The 16442-nt window shown below is 40.4% G+C and overlaps 1 protein-coding gene across 4 annotated transcripts in view; it reads right to left on the bottom strand.

Moving 5' to 3' along the window:
- The window catches only part of Vmp1 (vacuole membrane protein 1), a 96655-nt gene that overhangs the window by 63262 nt on the left and 16951 nt on the right, over nucleotides 1-16442 (bottom strand). For all 4 annotated transcript variants that reach the window (XM_021645855.2, XM_021645856.2, XM_060387060.1 and 1 more), the window contains 4 exons: nucleotides 13697-13798; nucleotides 12349-12484; nucleotides 11208-11298; nucleotides 8398-8508 (listed from right to left, as the gene is read on the bottom strand). In XM_021645855.2, coding sequence (XP_021501530.1) covers nucleotides 8398-8508; nucleotides 11208-11298; nucleotides 12349-12484; nucleotides 13697-13772 — 414 coding nt within the window. In that variant the 5' untranslated portion in view covers nucleotides 13773-13798. The remainder of the gene's footprint in view (nucleotides 1-8397; nucleotides 8509-11207; nucleotides 11299-12348; nucleotides 12485-13696; nucleotides 13799-16442) is intronic.

Genomic DNA, 16442 nt, shown 5'->3' with positions numbered 1-16442 from the left:
TGATGAAAACACACAGTATGCATGTGAGTGTGTGAGTATATGTGCTGTGTGTTTTGTGTGCATGTGTGTGGGGCTGTGCTTGTGTGACAGTATGTATGTGTATGTGTGAGTGTGTGTAAATGTGTGTGTAAGTGCTTTTAAGAAGACATGCTGACATTCTTACCCATGAGGTGGCTGTCTTAAAACTGATAAAACATTCCTAAAGGCTGGCATTGCTCCCACAACATCTGTAATGTCAATTCATAGCTAAATCCATCATCTACATACAAAAGGAGTCAAGGGAGATCCCAAAGGCAAAATTTCCAATTAGTTTTGTCTGGTAAACTCAGCTCAAAGGTAATAAAATTGAATCCTGCGCTGACTCACTAGGAAAACATGTGTTTGCCTCACTCCTTCACCGAAGAACAAAAGGACAGTGGCTGGTCTGGAGTGATTTATTAGGGATGTCTGGGAGATAAATAAATGCAAGGCAGCAAATGCTTGTCTGCATGACTTGCAACCTTTTCTTTCTTTTTCTTTTCTTTCTTTTAAGTTTGACTTCTAGGGGACTTTAGAAGGTCCACGCAGGAATTCTAACCTCCCCTCCCATTTAAAAACCATTGCTTTTCTGATCAGTGAGAAGACGGCTTACTATGGTTCTGGCCTACACCAAGTACTTCTAGAAGAGTACAACATAACTATTTATTTCAAGCAGCGACCATAACACTGAGTTACTTTTTTTTTTTTTTAAGATTTATTTATTTATTTCATGTATACGGAGTGTTTTCATGCATGCCAGAAGAGGGAATCAGAGTCCTTTACAGATGGCTATCAGACACCACATGGTTGGTGGGAATTGAACTCAGGACCACTGGAAGAGCAGCCAGTGCTCTTAACTACTGAGCCATCTCTCCAGCCCCTGATTTACTTTTATTTCTTTCTTGATTTTAATTATTTGTATGAGTATTTCGTCTGCATGTATGTCTGTGGCCAAACAGGCCAGAGGAGGGTACTACATCCTCTAGGACTGGAGTTGCAGGCAGCTGTGAGCTGGCTGCCATGTAGGTGCTGGTCCTCTGAGGAGCAGCCATCTCTTCAGGCTCCAGACCCCTTCTTTATATTCTTTTTGTCAAGTCTTAAGCTAGACCCAGTTCTTCTCTATAAAATGCAGTATGGTATGTCTAAACACAACAGCCTGGACATTAGTTAATGTGAGTGGCAGCTCCTTAGACCTCTTAGTAACTTAACAAGGCATAATCAGAATTCTGTCTTATCTTCCTAATGTAACAAAATGTTTTAAAATATAATAATAATGGCTATGCTACCTAGGGCAAGAATATATGATTATATCTTTAAAGTATAAGTATATAGTTGCTAGCCAAAACAAAAGCAGTATAAACTATATTAACAGCTCATGAGTCTTTTGGAAGCAACTGTATTATGCCAGATTAGTAAACATATAAAGGCATACTTCATGTTTCTTCTTTAAAACATGTAATTTAAAATTGGTTTTAAAGATTTACAAATAACTGTATATCATTTTAAGTATAGCATGATGTTTTAGTATACTTACACATTGTATATTGATAAACTCAAGATTTTTAGCTGACCCATCACCTCAAATATTTTTCATTAGACCTGAGGGCAGGCATGGTGCGCACCTTTTAATCCCAACAATCAGTTGGCTGAGCTCAGCAGGTAATCTCTGTGAGTTAGAAGCCAGCCTGGTAAATTCCTGCTGCAGTGAGCAACAAGCCAGACAACTCTAAACAGTGATGCTTTTCCTCAGAAGTAAACAAACAAACAAAAATAAATAAATAAAAAGGAAAAGGAAAAAGAAAATAACAACAGAAACCTAACTGATCCTTCCTTCCTTCCTTCCTTCCTTCCTTCCTTCCTTCCTTCCTTCCTTCCTTCCTTCCTTCCTTTCTTTGGTAGTAGTTTGAAGGCAGGCCCTTGCGCATGCTAAGGAGGTACCTGCTAAGGAGGTACCTGCTACCGAGCTACATTCCTAGCCTCTTGTAAGGAAATCTGATCATGAGTTGACCTAAGTATCCCAAATAAATGGACCACATATTTAGGTAGAGAGCTAGTAAAAGAAAAAGTCAGTGCAAGTTGTTTAACCTACTTGAAGCTTTCTTCTAAGCACATTTATAAGGAGTGACTTAAGGGCAGGAGGAAGCTATCCAATCTGTGCAAACCCCTATGTCCTGGAGACCTTGGTTTCTGCTTTTGATGTGGTGACGCTCATAAGAGTTAATAGCTGAGTCATTCCTTTGGGAAATGGGAGAAGAGCTATCATGCGCTCTCTCATCACACAAAGCATCACACAAAGACAAAGAGGCTTTTTTTTTTTTCCTAAAAAGAGGCAGCTAATCTTCCTGGAAGAGCTCTGACTCAGAGTGTTCAGAACCACAGTCATGGCACCTATAGAAATCACTATCAGCGACACCAGAATCCAATTTGGAAGCATTTCTTCCTTGTCTGTGTTGAAGAATGTACAGGCAATCATCAGAGGTAGAAACGATGGAGAACCCCCTCCCCACCACGACACTAACAGCACAGCTCTTCACCTGACGAAGCCACCTCCACACTGTTTTACTCCATCAGTGATACTTTCCAAATATTTATTTTCAGCAATAAGGGGTCAAGAGTCAAAAGCTACCAGAAGTATCTGTAGCTAAGGAGACAGTTTTAAAGCAGCATAGGCTCCTATAGGCACTACACCCAGAAGGAAACACAGTGCCACTCACAGCCCTGCTTAGACAAGAGAAAACAGGCAATGTGTGAGACTTTTAAAAGTTACAACTTCTGTCTCATTCTAAAATAACATAACCCAAACTTAAAAATAAAACACGCACCTGGGCAGCAAATATTTCATACCTTTTTTGGGTGTGTTTAATTTATGACAGAATTAAGAAATTTCACTGACATGGTCATACTAAGAAAATACTTCTTAAGGAAGCATTTCAAAGGACAGCACCTTGCAGTTATGAGTTCTAATAAAACTCTGGCCAATTTTATAATATAATCTAATAGTTCCACATTCTTCTACTTCACATTGCTTTTTGAAGGGACAATTGCTAATGTCACAAGCACAGAACATTTTTTCCTACTTTGATCCTCAAAAGTGAAAAAAAAAAAAAAACAACAAATATATGAGGTTAAAGAAAACATTTGTCTAGTAAGGTGAATTCTGATCGCTTCAGTTCTTTCCTAGGAACTGGGCTTTGTAAAATCTTTCTGCAGCAAATGACTCCATCTAGTGTCAAAAACTGTCCATACATCACACAACACAGGCCTAAATCTGAGCCAATGAAATTATTCTAGCGTTTACTGTTGTTGAGATAGGGACTCAAGTAACCCCAGAGGGTCAACTTCAGAACTTAGGTAGCTGAGGGTGGTCTTCAAAGTCTTCTTATCCTGCCTTAAAGGTGCTAAGATTAGAGGCGTGTGCTATCACACTCAGCTTTCTTATTGAAATTTAATGAATCATTAACGGCACACAGTAGACTCTAATCATCTTGTTGTTCTGTAACTTAATGTATAATATACCTATATATAAAGAAGTATTTTTGAGATACATCTGCTTACATGAGTGCCTGAACTGAACATTAGAAATTATTTTTTATAATAACAAATTATTCATTTATCATTTCATTCAATCCTCAAAACAATCACGAGATAATTACTATCATTATCATCTCCATTTTTTGTTTGTTTGTTTTGTTTTTTTCAAGACAGGGTTTCTCTGTATAGCCCTGGCTGTCCTGAATTTGCAGCACTTGAGGCAGAGGCAGGGGGAACTCTTGTGAGTACCAGGCTAGCCTGGTCTACAGAGTTCCAGGATAGCTGGAGCTAAAAAACCCTGTCTCAAAAAGTTAAGAAATCTGTTGGGCTAGAGAGATGGCTCAGCAGTTAAGAGCACTGACTGTTTTTCCAGAGAACCCAGATTCAATTCCTAGCACCCACCTGACAGTTCATAACTGTCTATAACTCCTGTTTTAGGGTCTCTAACACCCTAACAGATACACATGCAGGCAAAACACCAATGTACATAAAATACAAACAAACAAATAAAATTTGTCAAAAATTGTATAGCTAATATTACTGGAGTAGACATTCCAACCTAGCTACTAGATTCTATTTCTTACATAATCGGGACTTCTACACATTCTTGACTGTTAAAGGATGAAAAACTAGACATAGTGCTGCAATTCTGTAATCACAGTATTTGGGAAGCTGTGATAGGAAGGATGCCAAGAGTTCGAGACCAGCAAGGATACATAGTTGTGGGAATTATTTCCTACATATAAATATGCAAGTCAATGGAAAAAAATAATTTGTGTTGAGGAATGTGGAAAACTATTAGGAAAAAAAATTAATATTTTGAATCCTCATGCATTCACTGAGCTTTTAAAAATTATTTTAGACTAACAAACTCTAGAAGAATGGTTGTGTTCTCTTTTTGAAAAGATCTTAAGATTTCTTTTATTTTACATGTATGGATATTCTTCATGCATGCATATATGTGTAGGAGCCTGATACCTGTGGAAGCCAGCAGAGGGCATCATATTCCCTAAAACTAGAATTATGGATGAATCTGAGCTACCACATGGGGTTGGGAATTGAACCCAGGTCCTCAGCAAGAGCACCAGCCCCCTAGAAGAATGATTTCAAACCACTTATGGATGACGGTTTTTGAAGAATACGAACACTTTAGGTTTTTTGTTTTTTTCAACACAGAGTAAAAAAGAGCTTATTCTTCTAGACAGAAGAGTACAGTGTTTCGGAAATTAACAGGCCTCCTAAAGCCAGTGATTAAAATTAGGAGAACAAACAATGTAACCTAGTGGCCCGACCAGCCATCCTACTAACTGCTGAACCACTTTGTCTGCGGTCCACAAACACCACTCTCACACAAACAGCAGCCGAACTTACACAAGGATGAGAATTCCCACACACTCCAATTCAAGTTAAAAAGAAGGAAACTGTTCATTAACTGAAAAACAAGACTTCACTTTAAGATCTAAAATATTTTTAGTCTTTTAAGTGACCATCTGGTGTATGTTCAGTCACAATTAACGAAGAGTAACTCCAGAAAGGCAACTTCTACTGTGGAAATCAATGGATATGAAATACAAATCATTTTCATATTACTTTTAAGTCATAATCTTTAGTAGACATGATCATGATAAAGGAAAAAGTTAACCTTCAGTCTTTGGAATGTAAGAACTCACTTACTTGCTGCCAAGAAGAGGCCTGTGTTTCTGACCAGACTACTTTCCTTACATGGTTACTTGGCCTCCACACTGAGGGTTACATGAGTGCAAGGTAGAGGTGTCTATTTCACCAGCACAAAAAGTAGGACATCAGAGTGTTATCATCATCACATCTAAGTGAGGGTTACATAAAGGCTTATTATAAAAGATGTCCCAAACACAATACTATTTCCTAGATAAAAACAAATGAGCCCAGCATGGTGGTACCTGCCTTCATCTCAGCACTCAGGAGGCAAAGGCAGTAAGAACTCCGTAAGGTCCAGGAAAGCCTGGTCTACATAGTGAGTTCCAGGAAAGCCAGGGCTATAGAGTGAGACCCCTGTGTCCAAAACAAACAAACAAACACATCACACAACAATTAGCACAAGACAGCCTCCTGTAACTCCAGTTCCTCCACACGCACCAGGCAAACACACAATGCAGATTTACAAAGACAAAACACTCATACACATTAAAATTAAAACCACATTCTAGGGCTGGAGAGATGGCTCAGAGGTTAAGAACACTCACTGTTCTTCCAAAGGTCCTGAGTTCAATTCCCAGCAACCACATGGTGGCTCACAACCATCTATAGTAAGATCTAGTGTGCAGGCAGGATGTTGTATAAATAATAAATAAATCTTTAAAAAAAATAAATAAATAAAACCACATTCTATTAAACTGGCACACTGATTCAGTGTAGAAATGCTTATTCATGAAGACAAAGATTTCATTTTTCTCTTACATTAATTATATAATAAACTTTATTGATACAAGTCTATTATTGTTGATATTATTATTAGTTTATGTGTCTGTATGAATAGGCATGTGTGTGCTATGGCACATGTATGGTGGTCAGAGAATGGCTTGTGCGAAGAGTCATTTCTCTCCTTCTACCATCTGGGGCCCAGGGATAGAGCTCAGGTTCTCGGGCTTAAACTGAGCTGAGCAATCGGGCTAGACCCTCTGTGTGCTTGTACGCTTCTAAATCCTTTACTGAATACCTGGATCAGTGGAGATGGAAAAATAATGCTTTCAAATGAATTTTACAAACATTTATATTAATATTTCTCATGCATATAAAATAAGAAAATTTCCCCGCTTCAAATTTACTTTTTAAGAAAGATCAGGGTATGTGTTTGGGGGGTTGTACGTATCTAAGACTATACGGTGGCCATGTGGAGATTAAAGGACAACCTCAGGCATTGATCCTCAAATGTCACTTTGTTTGAGACAAATTCTAGCATTGTCTGCTGCACACTACATGGCTAGTGAGCTCCTGTTTCCACCTCTATTTCCTCAAGGAAGTAAGGGATTAAAGAAATGTGCTACCTTACCCTGTCTCGCTTTTCATCAAGTATGGTGATTCAAACTTAGGTCCTTAAACCTGTTCAGAAAGAACTTCACTCACTGAATTATCTCCCAGTCCTCAAATGCTTTATACTAAATTTGTATGTAATTTAGAAAGCACTCATTTGAATTCCTTTTACTGTTTCAATAGAATCTGCTACACAGGCTTTTCAGATGATCTTAGGTTAGCTATCTGTTACAAATGAGTCCCTTCATCTTTTTTTCCCCAAGAGGTACTACATGGTGGGCCTAGCTAAGGCCAGAAAGATAGGGTGGTGGTGGCCCACACCTTTAATCTCAGCACTTGGGAAGGAGAGGCAGGAGGATCTCTATGAGGCCAGCCTGATCTACAGAGCTCTGGGACAGCCAGAGCTACACAGAGAAACCCTGTCACAAAGAAAAAAAGAATAGAATGATATCCTAGACTCTGCCTTTCCTCTGGCCTGTGTGTGAGTACAGTAGTATTTAGCAGTATAGGTAGGGCTGGAGAGATGGTTCAGTTTAATCATACAGACTTGAGTCCAGATCCCCAGCATTTATGCGAAAAGCTGAAAGGTATGCTTGTAATCCCAGTACTGTGGCTTGCTGGCCAGGCAGCTAGGAAACTTGTGAACTCCAGGTTTATTTAGACCCTGTATCAAAGAACATGGTGGAGTGTGGTTGAGGAAGAACCTCGTGCTGACATCTGGCCTACACACACGCGCACACACACACACACACAGACTTCATTTCAAACAAATGTGATTTATACATACTAAATTCACTTCTGAAACCAGCATGTTAATATTGTACCATGAATGCTTGGCATAGGAGTGATGAATTAATGATCTCAAGGATAATTTGGAAGTTAATCGTCATTTCTCTAAGTTTACTTTAAAATTTGAAATTTTAAGTGAGACCCAGTGGCATATGGTACTAGCTGCTTCCAGGGGATTATAGTAGGGAGTTTGAAGCTAGATTGGGCAATGTAGGGAGGCCCCGTCTCTGAATTTTAGAATCATGTTCATATATGCATGCTTATTTAATCTGAAATACAAATAAAACTCCTAGAGAAGCAATTATTATTTCCTTAGTAACTGCTAAATATTATGCATATGGTATGGGTGTGTATTTATGGTATATGTGTGTGTGCATGTATGTGCAGATAACATCTATGTGAGTGTGTGTCTGAAAGCGTGTGTGCATGCGCATTTGTGTTACACTCTGAGCACCTATAAAGATCAAGTAACAATTTACAGGAGTCCGCTGTCTTCCTTTTTTCACATGGGCTCTGAGTATTGAACCCAGGTCATCAGGCTTGACAGGGAGCTCCTTACTGGCTGGGCCATCTCACTGGTCCTATGCACCTTCTTACCCAGCCTACTCTGGCCTCAAACTCAAGGCAATCTATCCCTCAGCCTCACAAGTGCTGGTTATGGGTATGCCTTGTTCTGAGCTTTATACAGAATTTCATATACTGAAATTAACCTAAACCATTAAAATAACAATTGCATAAGCAAAACAATCATTACTTAATAATTTTAAGCTGAAAAACGTTTTCTGGCTGAACTAATCTGAGTCAACAACAGTTATTTGCTTAACTGTTTACTCCCCCTTTTCCCCTTTTAACTCTTTAGGGCCAAAGGAAATGCAGAGCATAACAAGAAGCTGAACATGGACACTGGTTTGAAGATCAGAATAGGTCAAACCACAGACGCAATTTCAGATTGGAAATACAGATTTCAGAACTGTAGCTTTTGAAGTAAATGTGCCGATAAAGACAGAAGAATCTGCTTTGGTTTTGCTCATTAAAGAAAGTCATTCTTACCAGATAAAGCAGAAAGGTGTGCAATCCTGTTCCAAGACCAACGGAGGACAAGATCCCCAAGCCTATCCAGTAGGCGTACAAAAGAAACTGCTTCTCTATCCGCTGCACATACTGAAAAACAAAAACAAAAGGGACAAGGTATAAATCGGAACACCCTGCCCAGGAGCTTGCCAGCACCTAGCAGCACCATGATCAGTGAGCTTAAGAAAGCTCTGATGAACTAAGAAACATTAAGACAACAAATTCCTTGAAGAGGTCTCACACTGTCAGTGTACTATAGCAGCGAGAACAAAAAACAAAAGCAAAACAAAGCAAAAAAAAAAAAAAGCCAGGCAGAATAAGTGGTCACAGGGGTCAAAACAAAAAACAAACCACAGGCATGGTAATCGTTATTATTATTTTTTCTCCTCTTTGATTCCTTGAGACAGGATCTCATACAATAGTCCAGCCTGGCCTGATACTTTCTAAGTGGTCCAGGCGGGCCTTGACCTTCAGCTGATCCTCATGCTTCTCCTTCCTGGGAGGTGTGATTATACATGTATGCTACCATGACCAGCCTAGTATGGTGATGCTAAGAATAAACACTTGAAAATGATTTAGAATTTACAAACTTGGTAAATTTAATTCCAATTTGGTCTTTAATCCCAGCAGTTTGGAGACAAAGGCAGGAGGATCTCTTTGAATTCTAGGCCAGCCTGGTCTACACAGTAAATTCAAGGACAGCTAGGGCTATGTAGAGAATCTGTCTCGGAATACCAAGGTGTGGGACAATCATACGTTTTTTTTTTTTTGTTTGTTTGTTTGCTTTTTTGAGATAAGGTTTCTCCATGTAATAGCCCTGGCTGTCCTGTACTTGCTTTGTAGACCAGGCTGACCTCAAACTCAAGAGATTTGTAGGTCTCTGACTCCTGAGTGCTCGGATTAAAGGTGTGCACCACCACACCCAACTTCAATCACACATTTTTGTAGATAGAATACATTCTTGATTTTTCAAGTAAAAACTGAGAAAACAATTTCTGTATTACTAACAGTGTGTGCCAACATAGCCCAGCTATTTACCTATCTATCTATCTATCTATCTATCTATCTATCTATCTATCTATCTCTGTAGAATTTCACTATGTATCCCCCCTAGATAGCCTGGGACTCTGTAAACCAGCTGGCTTCAAATTCATGGGTGATCCTTCTCTGGCTGCTGACCTTACTGGCATGAGCCACTATTGATAGCTTAATTGCAAATTCCTACCAAGACATGAAGATTAGGTACTTAGGTATAGGAAATGCATTAGAAACTATTTCTAAAAAACCCTTCCCTGACATTAGAAGTACATTGTTTTAAAGTGACAGCTTTTAAAAACATTTCCTATTGAAATAGATTAACATTTCACTATGCTGATGAAAAGGTGCTAACACAATGTGACCCCATTATTTTCCCATTGGTACTATGACTGTGGACTGGAGAGAGATAAAACTTCTTTTCAGAATATCACACAGAAGGGGAAATAAAATAGGCATCTGAAGCAGCTGGAGGAAGGGAACTGGGTGGGAGAAGGGGTGGGATCAGATGTGGGGGAGAACGTAGTGGGGGGAACGACTAAGACAGAAAATGGGTGGGAGGGGCATCTCTCGGACAGGGGAGGCTCCCAGGAGTCTATAGGAGTGACCCTAGCTGGGACTCCTAGCAGCAGGAGACATGAAGCTTGAGTCCCCACTACCTCCTATAGAGAGGTGGGACTTGCAGTGGAGAGAGGGGAATACCAACCCACACATAAAACCTTGGACCCAAAATTTACCAAATTTGAGGCCTACCCCATAGGAGATAGCAAACCCCTGTCACTATTAATGATTGCACACAGGAGCCTAGCATAACTGAGAGGCTTCATCCAGCAGCTGATGGAAACAGATGCAGAGACCTACAGCCAAACAATAGGACAAACTCAGGGAGTTTTGTGGAAGAGTGGGAGGAAGGATTGAAAGAGCTGGAGGGGTTAGGGCCACCACAGAAGACCTGCAGAATAAGCTAACCTGGGCCTATGGAGGCTCAGAGATGGAATTACCAACCAAATAAGATGCATAGGCCAGGCACAGACCACCTACACATACATAACAGATATGAGCTTGGCCTTCTTGTGGGTCCCTTAACAATTGGAGCAGAAGCTGGCTCTGACTGTTGCTTGACCTTGAATCCCTTTCCCCAAACTGGGCCACCTTGCCCGGTCTCAGTGGGAGACGATAAGCTTAGCACCTGACTTGAGGTACCAGGGTGGGTTAGTACCCCTTGGGGGTTTCCCTTTTTCTGTGTAGAGGAGTGGATGGGGGAAGGGAGCGTGAGGATGGGGCTGGGAGAGGAGGAGGACGAGGGCTGGGATCAGGCTGTAAATGAATAAATAAATGAACAAAAAAACCACATGTAAATAAAAAAATTAAAAACAAACAAACACAAAACCCCCTAATGCTCAATCTAGGATCAAATTTGTTTGGACAGATCAGAAAGGCATATCATATACATTATGAGGAAATTGTGGCAGAGATGAAAAGACCCATGCTATTTTGACTAAATACACAAAAACTAGCTTAAATCTTTGAAGGCAAAAAGGAATCCTAAACACCAAAATAATGTTGAACAGCTACAAAAAAGGGCTTGGGTATTTTTATTTACAGAATAAGACATTAAGATAACAGTTATCAGATAAAATAAAAAATACAAAAGTATGCTTAAAAATGTTGAGGGTATAAATTCTAAGAAACTTAGGTTAGCCTCATTCTGAAATGTCATGTGACTACAGAATGGGAATGGCTCGGTCGCTTACCTGTTGGTGCGCTCCTTCCACATAATACGTAGCTACAAGCACAGCAAGCAGCAGTAAAAAGGACACCACAATGCTTTGACGATGCCACAATCTTAAAAACAAATTGAAAAGAAAAACAAGGACACATTAATCGTGCGGTTTGCAGAAACAGCCATTGGGATGTAGAAAGGAGTCAGTCAAGGTTCACAGGCCCCAAACCCAAATTAACCATATAGCCTTACACAGCCTTTCCCTGCCCCAAAGCCTGATCTTGTTCATACCTCATCTTTTAATTTGGAAAGGTATTACTGTGCAGCAGGAAGAGCACCAGCTTTCAAACCAGAGGCCGGGGCGGGTATTGCTTTTAGCAAGACATTTAACCAATTGGATTCGGGTTAAATAATCATAGAAACCATGTATCTGCTTTTCCTTCTTCGTGGAGATCCTAGAGGGATCAAATTAGCTGAACTTTGTTACAAAATGTTCTATCAATTTTAAGTAGAACAGTATTGTAAGATAACAGTACAGCTTATTTAAAAGGACAAGAAAATAGCAGGGCGTGAAAGTTCAACTTGCTCGCTGTGGTATTTGAAACAGCTCGGAACAAGGAGCTTAAAGACAGGACACATGTCAAGGCAGGGTTCTTTCTCACTGGACTTGGTGTAATTACTGCTCACAGGCTGGACTTCAAGATAAAATCAGGAGAAAACCCACCATTCTCTTTCAATGTCATCCCTCCGAAGGCCCACCATGAGACACCTATAATAACCTAGCATGTAGTAATGTTTCCTTACTCATTTTTCTTCAAACTAAATGTCCCAATCTATTGTTCTCCCTTTTGCTATAGGGTGGTGGTGGGGTGGCTTGGTCCCTATGTAGCTTAGGCTGATCTTGACCCATACAGCAGAGGAGGACCTTGGAAACCTGGCTCTTGTGTGGTGCCAGCTTTATGGGGGAGTCAAGCACTCTAACTGAGCTACATCCCTTTCCCCTCGTCTAATTCTTTTTAAACTATAGAAAGGAAAACAAATGTTCCCATGATCATGTTCTAAATTTAATTAATCCATGTTGGTGAAACAGATGGCAGGGAGTAGGAGATGGCTGAGGCCTTCTAAAATTAGTAAATACAACTTATATAAAAAGGAATAGAAAAACTCTTTACTTTGAGGTCCATTCCTTCAAAACTACAAGAGTTTCCAGAGAAAAATACTGCAAGGTAGTGAGTGGCTGTCTCCACAGGACAATATTCTGTCTTTCTTCCCGATCCCTTTTCTTCTTTTCATGTACTGAAGAGGGGTCTGAAAAACAACAGCATGGAAGTTAACACAGAATTCCTAACATCTGCACCACATTTTTAAAGACTAAAAATCAACTCACCTTGCAATCTTATATCTCTAAGACAGCATACAAAAAAATCTCAAAAGTAGAAATGAGATTAAACTTCGAGTCTATGCAAATTAAAGGGGTTCAAAGTACTAAACTGAGACTACTCCCTCTGTAGAGGAGGCAATCTGTGCAACAAAATTCTAACAACCATCTCTGAGATCGCTAACTATCAAGGCTGTGTGTGGCGGTTCCCACACTGAAGCCTCAATGGCTGCTCATGTATCTATATATCTTGCCTGTGTCTTTCTGCTTTATCAGTGGTGACTTTGCAGGATTCTTTTTAGCTATTATGGAGAAGAATGGTACAATGTATGACTGCTTAGAACCACAGTGGATGAAAGAAAGTTTCATCCATGTCGCAGGTAACCATTCACAGCAAGGCCTATAATCCTGCAAAATGGCAACTAGTCCAAATTCAGCCATTCCTTATTGGCTTGGAAATAAAATGAATTGTCAAGGTTGCCACTCGTTTTTGGTGAAGACTGAATCCAGGATTACACACATGCTGTGCATGTCCTCTACCACTGAACCGCACCACTGGCCCCAGAGCTACTGTTTTCCCATCAGTGTTATTGAGGTAACAACAAACACAACAAAAACAAAACAACACACACTAAAAGTCCCGCTCTTTGCTAATTCCTTTCACAGTGTGTATTCTAAACAAAAGGCACTAAGAATCCTGCAGTTGATAGCCAGGTGTGGAGGTGCACACCTTAATCCCAGCTCTCCAAAGCAGAAGCAGGCGGATCTCTGTGAGTACGTGGCCAGCCTGGTCTAAAGAGTAACCAGGGATACATAGAGAAACCCTGTCTCTAAATTGCCCTTCTTCCTTCCCAAAAAAGAATCCAGCAGTTGAATTTGGACTAAAACTGTAAAATTGAGGAATGACATGTGTAGGCTAGATATTTCTGCTGCTATCTGTTTTGAGAAAGGGTCTCAATACACAGCCGCAGCTGTCCTACAATTCACTATGTAGAATAGAACAGGCTGTCAGCTATCTGCCTGCCTCTGCTGGGTTTAAAGGTCATGTGCCACTGCAAAAGACAGAAGTGGGTTACTTGGTCAGTGTGAGGGCTGAGTGAGGAGATACATAATTGCTGTTATTGCTGCCGTATATTCCTTACCTGTGAAACTTCCATTATGCTGTTCCTTACTCATTGCTACACGTCTCTGGTCACAATTTTTTCCATTCTCTGCCATTTCATAGATCAGTAACTCTGGAGGAGCTAATACAGGAAAATAAAGCCCAGCAATACATTAGGTTCTTCTGATTGCAGCCAAGACTAAAACTGCACAGGGAAGCAGCACGCCTATACCCCAAACGCTAACTGTATGATGCGCTCACACCAACATTCTCTCGTGCAACGAAGAGTTTTATATAAAAAAATCCATATTATTCCACATGAAAGCTTATGGAAATCAACCTTTTCTAAATAGTTATGCTAGTGATTTTTTTTCCCAGATTAAAAATTGGGAGCACTTTACTCAGAGAATAAAGGAACCAAGCACTAGCACCTTCAAATATTGGTAAACTATAGATCTCATATCATCTAATTTATAAATTAATGCCATACACTATCTGAAATTTACCTGTTATAAAGAAAAATCCCAGCTGTTCGATTTTACTAATAAAGACTCAGGAGCTAGATGGTGGGGAAGAGAAAGCACCCCAGATGACCTCCCTACTCAGCTCATGTCCCAGAAAGAAAAAAGACAAAAGGCCCTTCTTTTCCATACTATCTTAAATACCCTTCTCTCAAGGTCCCTCCTGTTTAATCCCTGTCAGTTGGTTTCCTGCTCTGCCTCTAGACTTAGGGCTGACCCACACCACAAGGACTTATTTACAGTAAACAGAAAGCTCTTAGGTTAAAGCTGTGTAGTAGGGCTGAGGGAGGTTAAAAAAGAAACAGGTTTTTATAGTTCACAATCTAGGGGTTCACAATGGGATCAAATATCCTGCAACATTTACCATATCTTTTTATCTTTTCATCTTTCATAGCCATGTTAACATCATTAGAAAATAAGTTCATTACATCAATGCAAATGTCATAGATCCACGACCACAGGTCAGCTTTATGTAGGAAACACTGACAGGCGGTGGGCACAGAAGATAGGATTTTCATGTTTAAAAATATACGGAGCTAACAACATAGCCAGTTGGTAGTAGAATGCTTGCTTAGAATGCACAAAGCCATGGGTTCAATCCCGAGCAACACATAAAACCATCAAAGTGGCATTTGATTTTCATCCTAGCATGTCAGAAGTTGAGGTGGAAGGACTGGAAGTTCAAGGCCAGTGTGGGCTAAATGATTGTATAGCCTAAAAAGGGAAGAGCTAGATATTCAAATAATGCATTTTATTCATTCATCCATAAAAGAGATAAACAGATATGAGTGTGACCTGTTTGCAAAATCTGCAACCCCACTGATTGCCAGTTTGATTTGGCTTATTCAGCTACCTAAGTTGGTGTCCTTTCCCTCCCTCACTGTTCCATGTATGTCTCTTCCAAAGATGCATGCTTGGTAGGTTAAAGAGGATGGTCATTTGCCAGCCAAGGGTACTAGAGTTGCTGTACTCCACTGCTGGAACTACCAAACAAGTTCTCCAAAAGTAAGAGCCTGGCCTGGTGTCATCTCAGAACTTGGGACACTGAGGAAGAAACTGCCACAAGTGTGAGGGCAACTTGTTCCAGAGCGCCAGCCTAGCACAGACTACAGTCTAAGACTTCAAAAACATAAGTGAAGGAGTCAGTTCAGTTAGTGATGCACTAGCCACAAGCAGGAGGACCTGAGTTTGATCCCTAGTACCCATACAAAAGTCTAGGTGTGGTAGCGTGTGTCTGTAACCATGGCATTGGCAAGGTGGAGACAAGGAGAGCCCTGGGACTTGCTAGCCAGAAAACCTAGCCTACTGTTTGAGTCCCAGGTCTTAGTGAAAGACCTTATTTCAAAATACAAGTCAGACAGTGACTAAGGAACAATGCCTGAGGTGACCTATGGCCTCCAGCTGCTCACATATATGTGCACACACACACAGAGGAGGTGATCAATGGGTGGCCAGGGGCAGGACATTTATACAAAAGAATATGCATGTGTATGCGTCTATATGAAAATAACCCTAAGACATCCAAAGGGTAGGAGGCACACAGACAATGAACTTAGAAACTACCTAAACCAGAAGACCAACCTCATGCTACCTTATCGGAGATACCACTGTGGCTCACTCACTACTCTGCAACAGGCCCTGAGGTGAGGTTATTAATATGAGCAGGATAAAGCTCATCTTCAGGAGAGCGTGGCAGGAAATCAAACGAACACATCAGACAGATTAGAACACAATAGAATGAAATTGGGGATTTAATGAGATTAGATAAAAAGACTATAGAGTGAAAATGGGGTTTAGAGTTCAACAGAACTAACCTAACCTTCACTACTACTCAAACAAGCCTGCAAATCTCTACAAATGAGTTTAACTTTGTTACTGTTCTGAGACAGGGTCCATTCCATAGTCTACGGTGGTCTGTAACTCATTAAGTAGCACAGGATGGACTTGAACTCCACAACAGACTTTTTTACTTCAGCTTCCTAAGTTCTGAGAGTACTGGTTGCTCTAATTTGTAAAATAGGGACAACGTGGATTACCAACAGGTACAAAAAACTAAAGGAAATATATGTAACATATAAACACATATAGGCTCATCTTTGTGAGGGAGGGGTGGTGTATGCACAGGGGTGTGTGTGTGAAGGCCTGAGGTTGACAGCAGTGACCCTGGAGTTCACCGCGTCAGCTAGCCTGGGTAGCCGATGAGCTCCAGGGAAGAGTTTGTCTCAGCATTCTGAGATTACAGATGCATGCTGCCATGCCCAGCTT

This window comes from Meriones unguiculatus, chromosome 7 (assembly GCF_030254825.1).
Source record: "Meriones unguiculatus strain TT.TT164.6M chromosome 7, Bangor_MerUng_6.1, whole genome shotgun sequence".
Taxonomy (NCBI): Eukaryota; Metazoa; Chordata; class Mammalia; order Rodentia; family Muridae; genus Meriones; species Meriones unguiculatus.
This window is presented reverse-complemented; position numbering and strand designations above follow the sequence as displayed.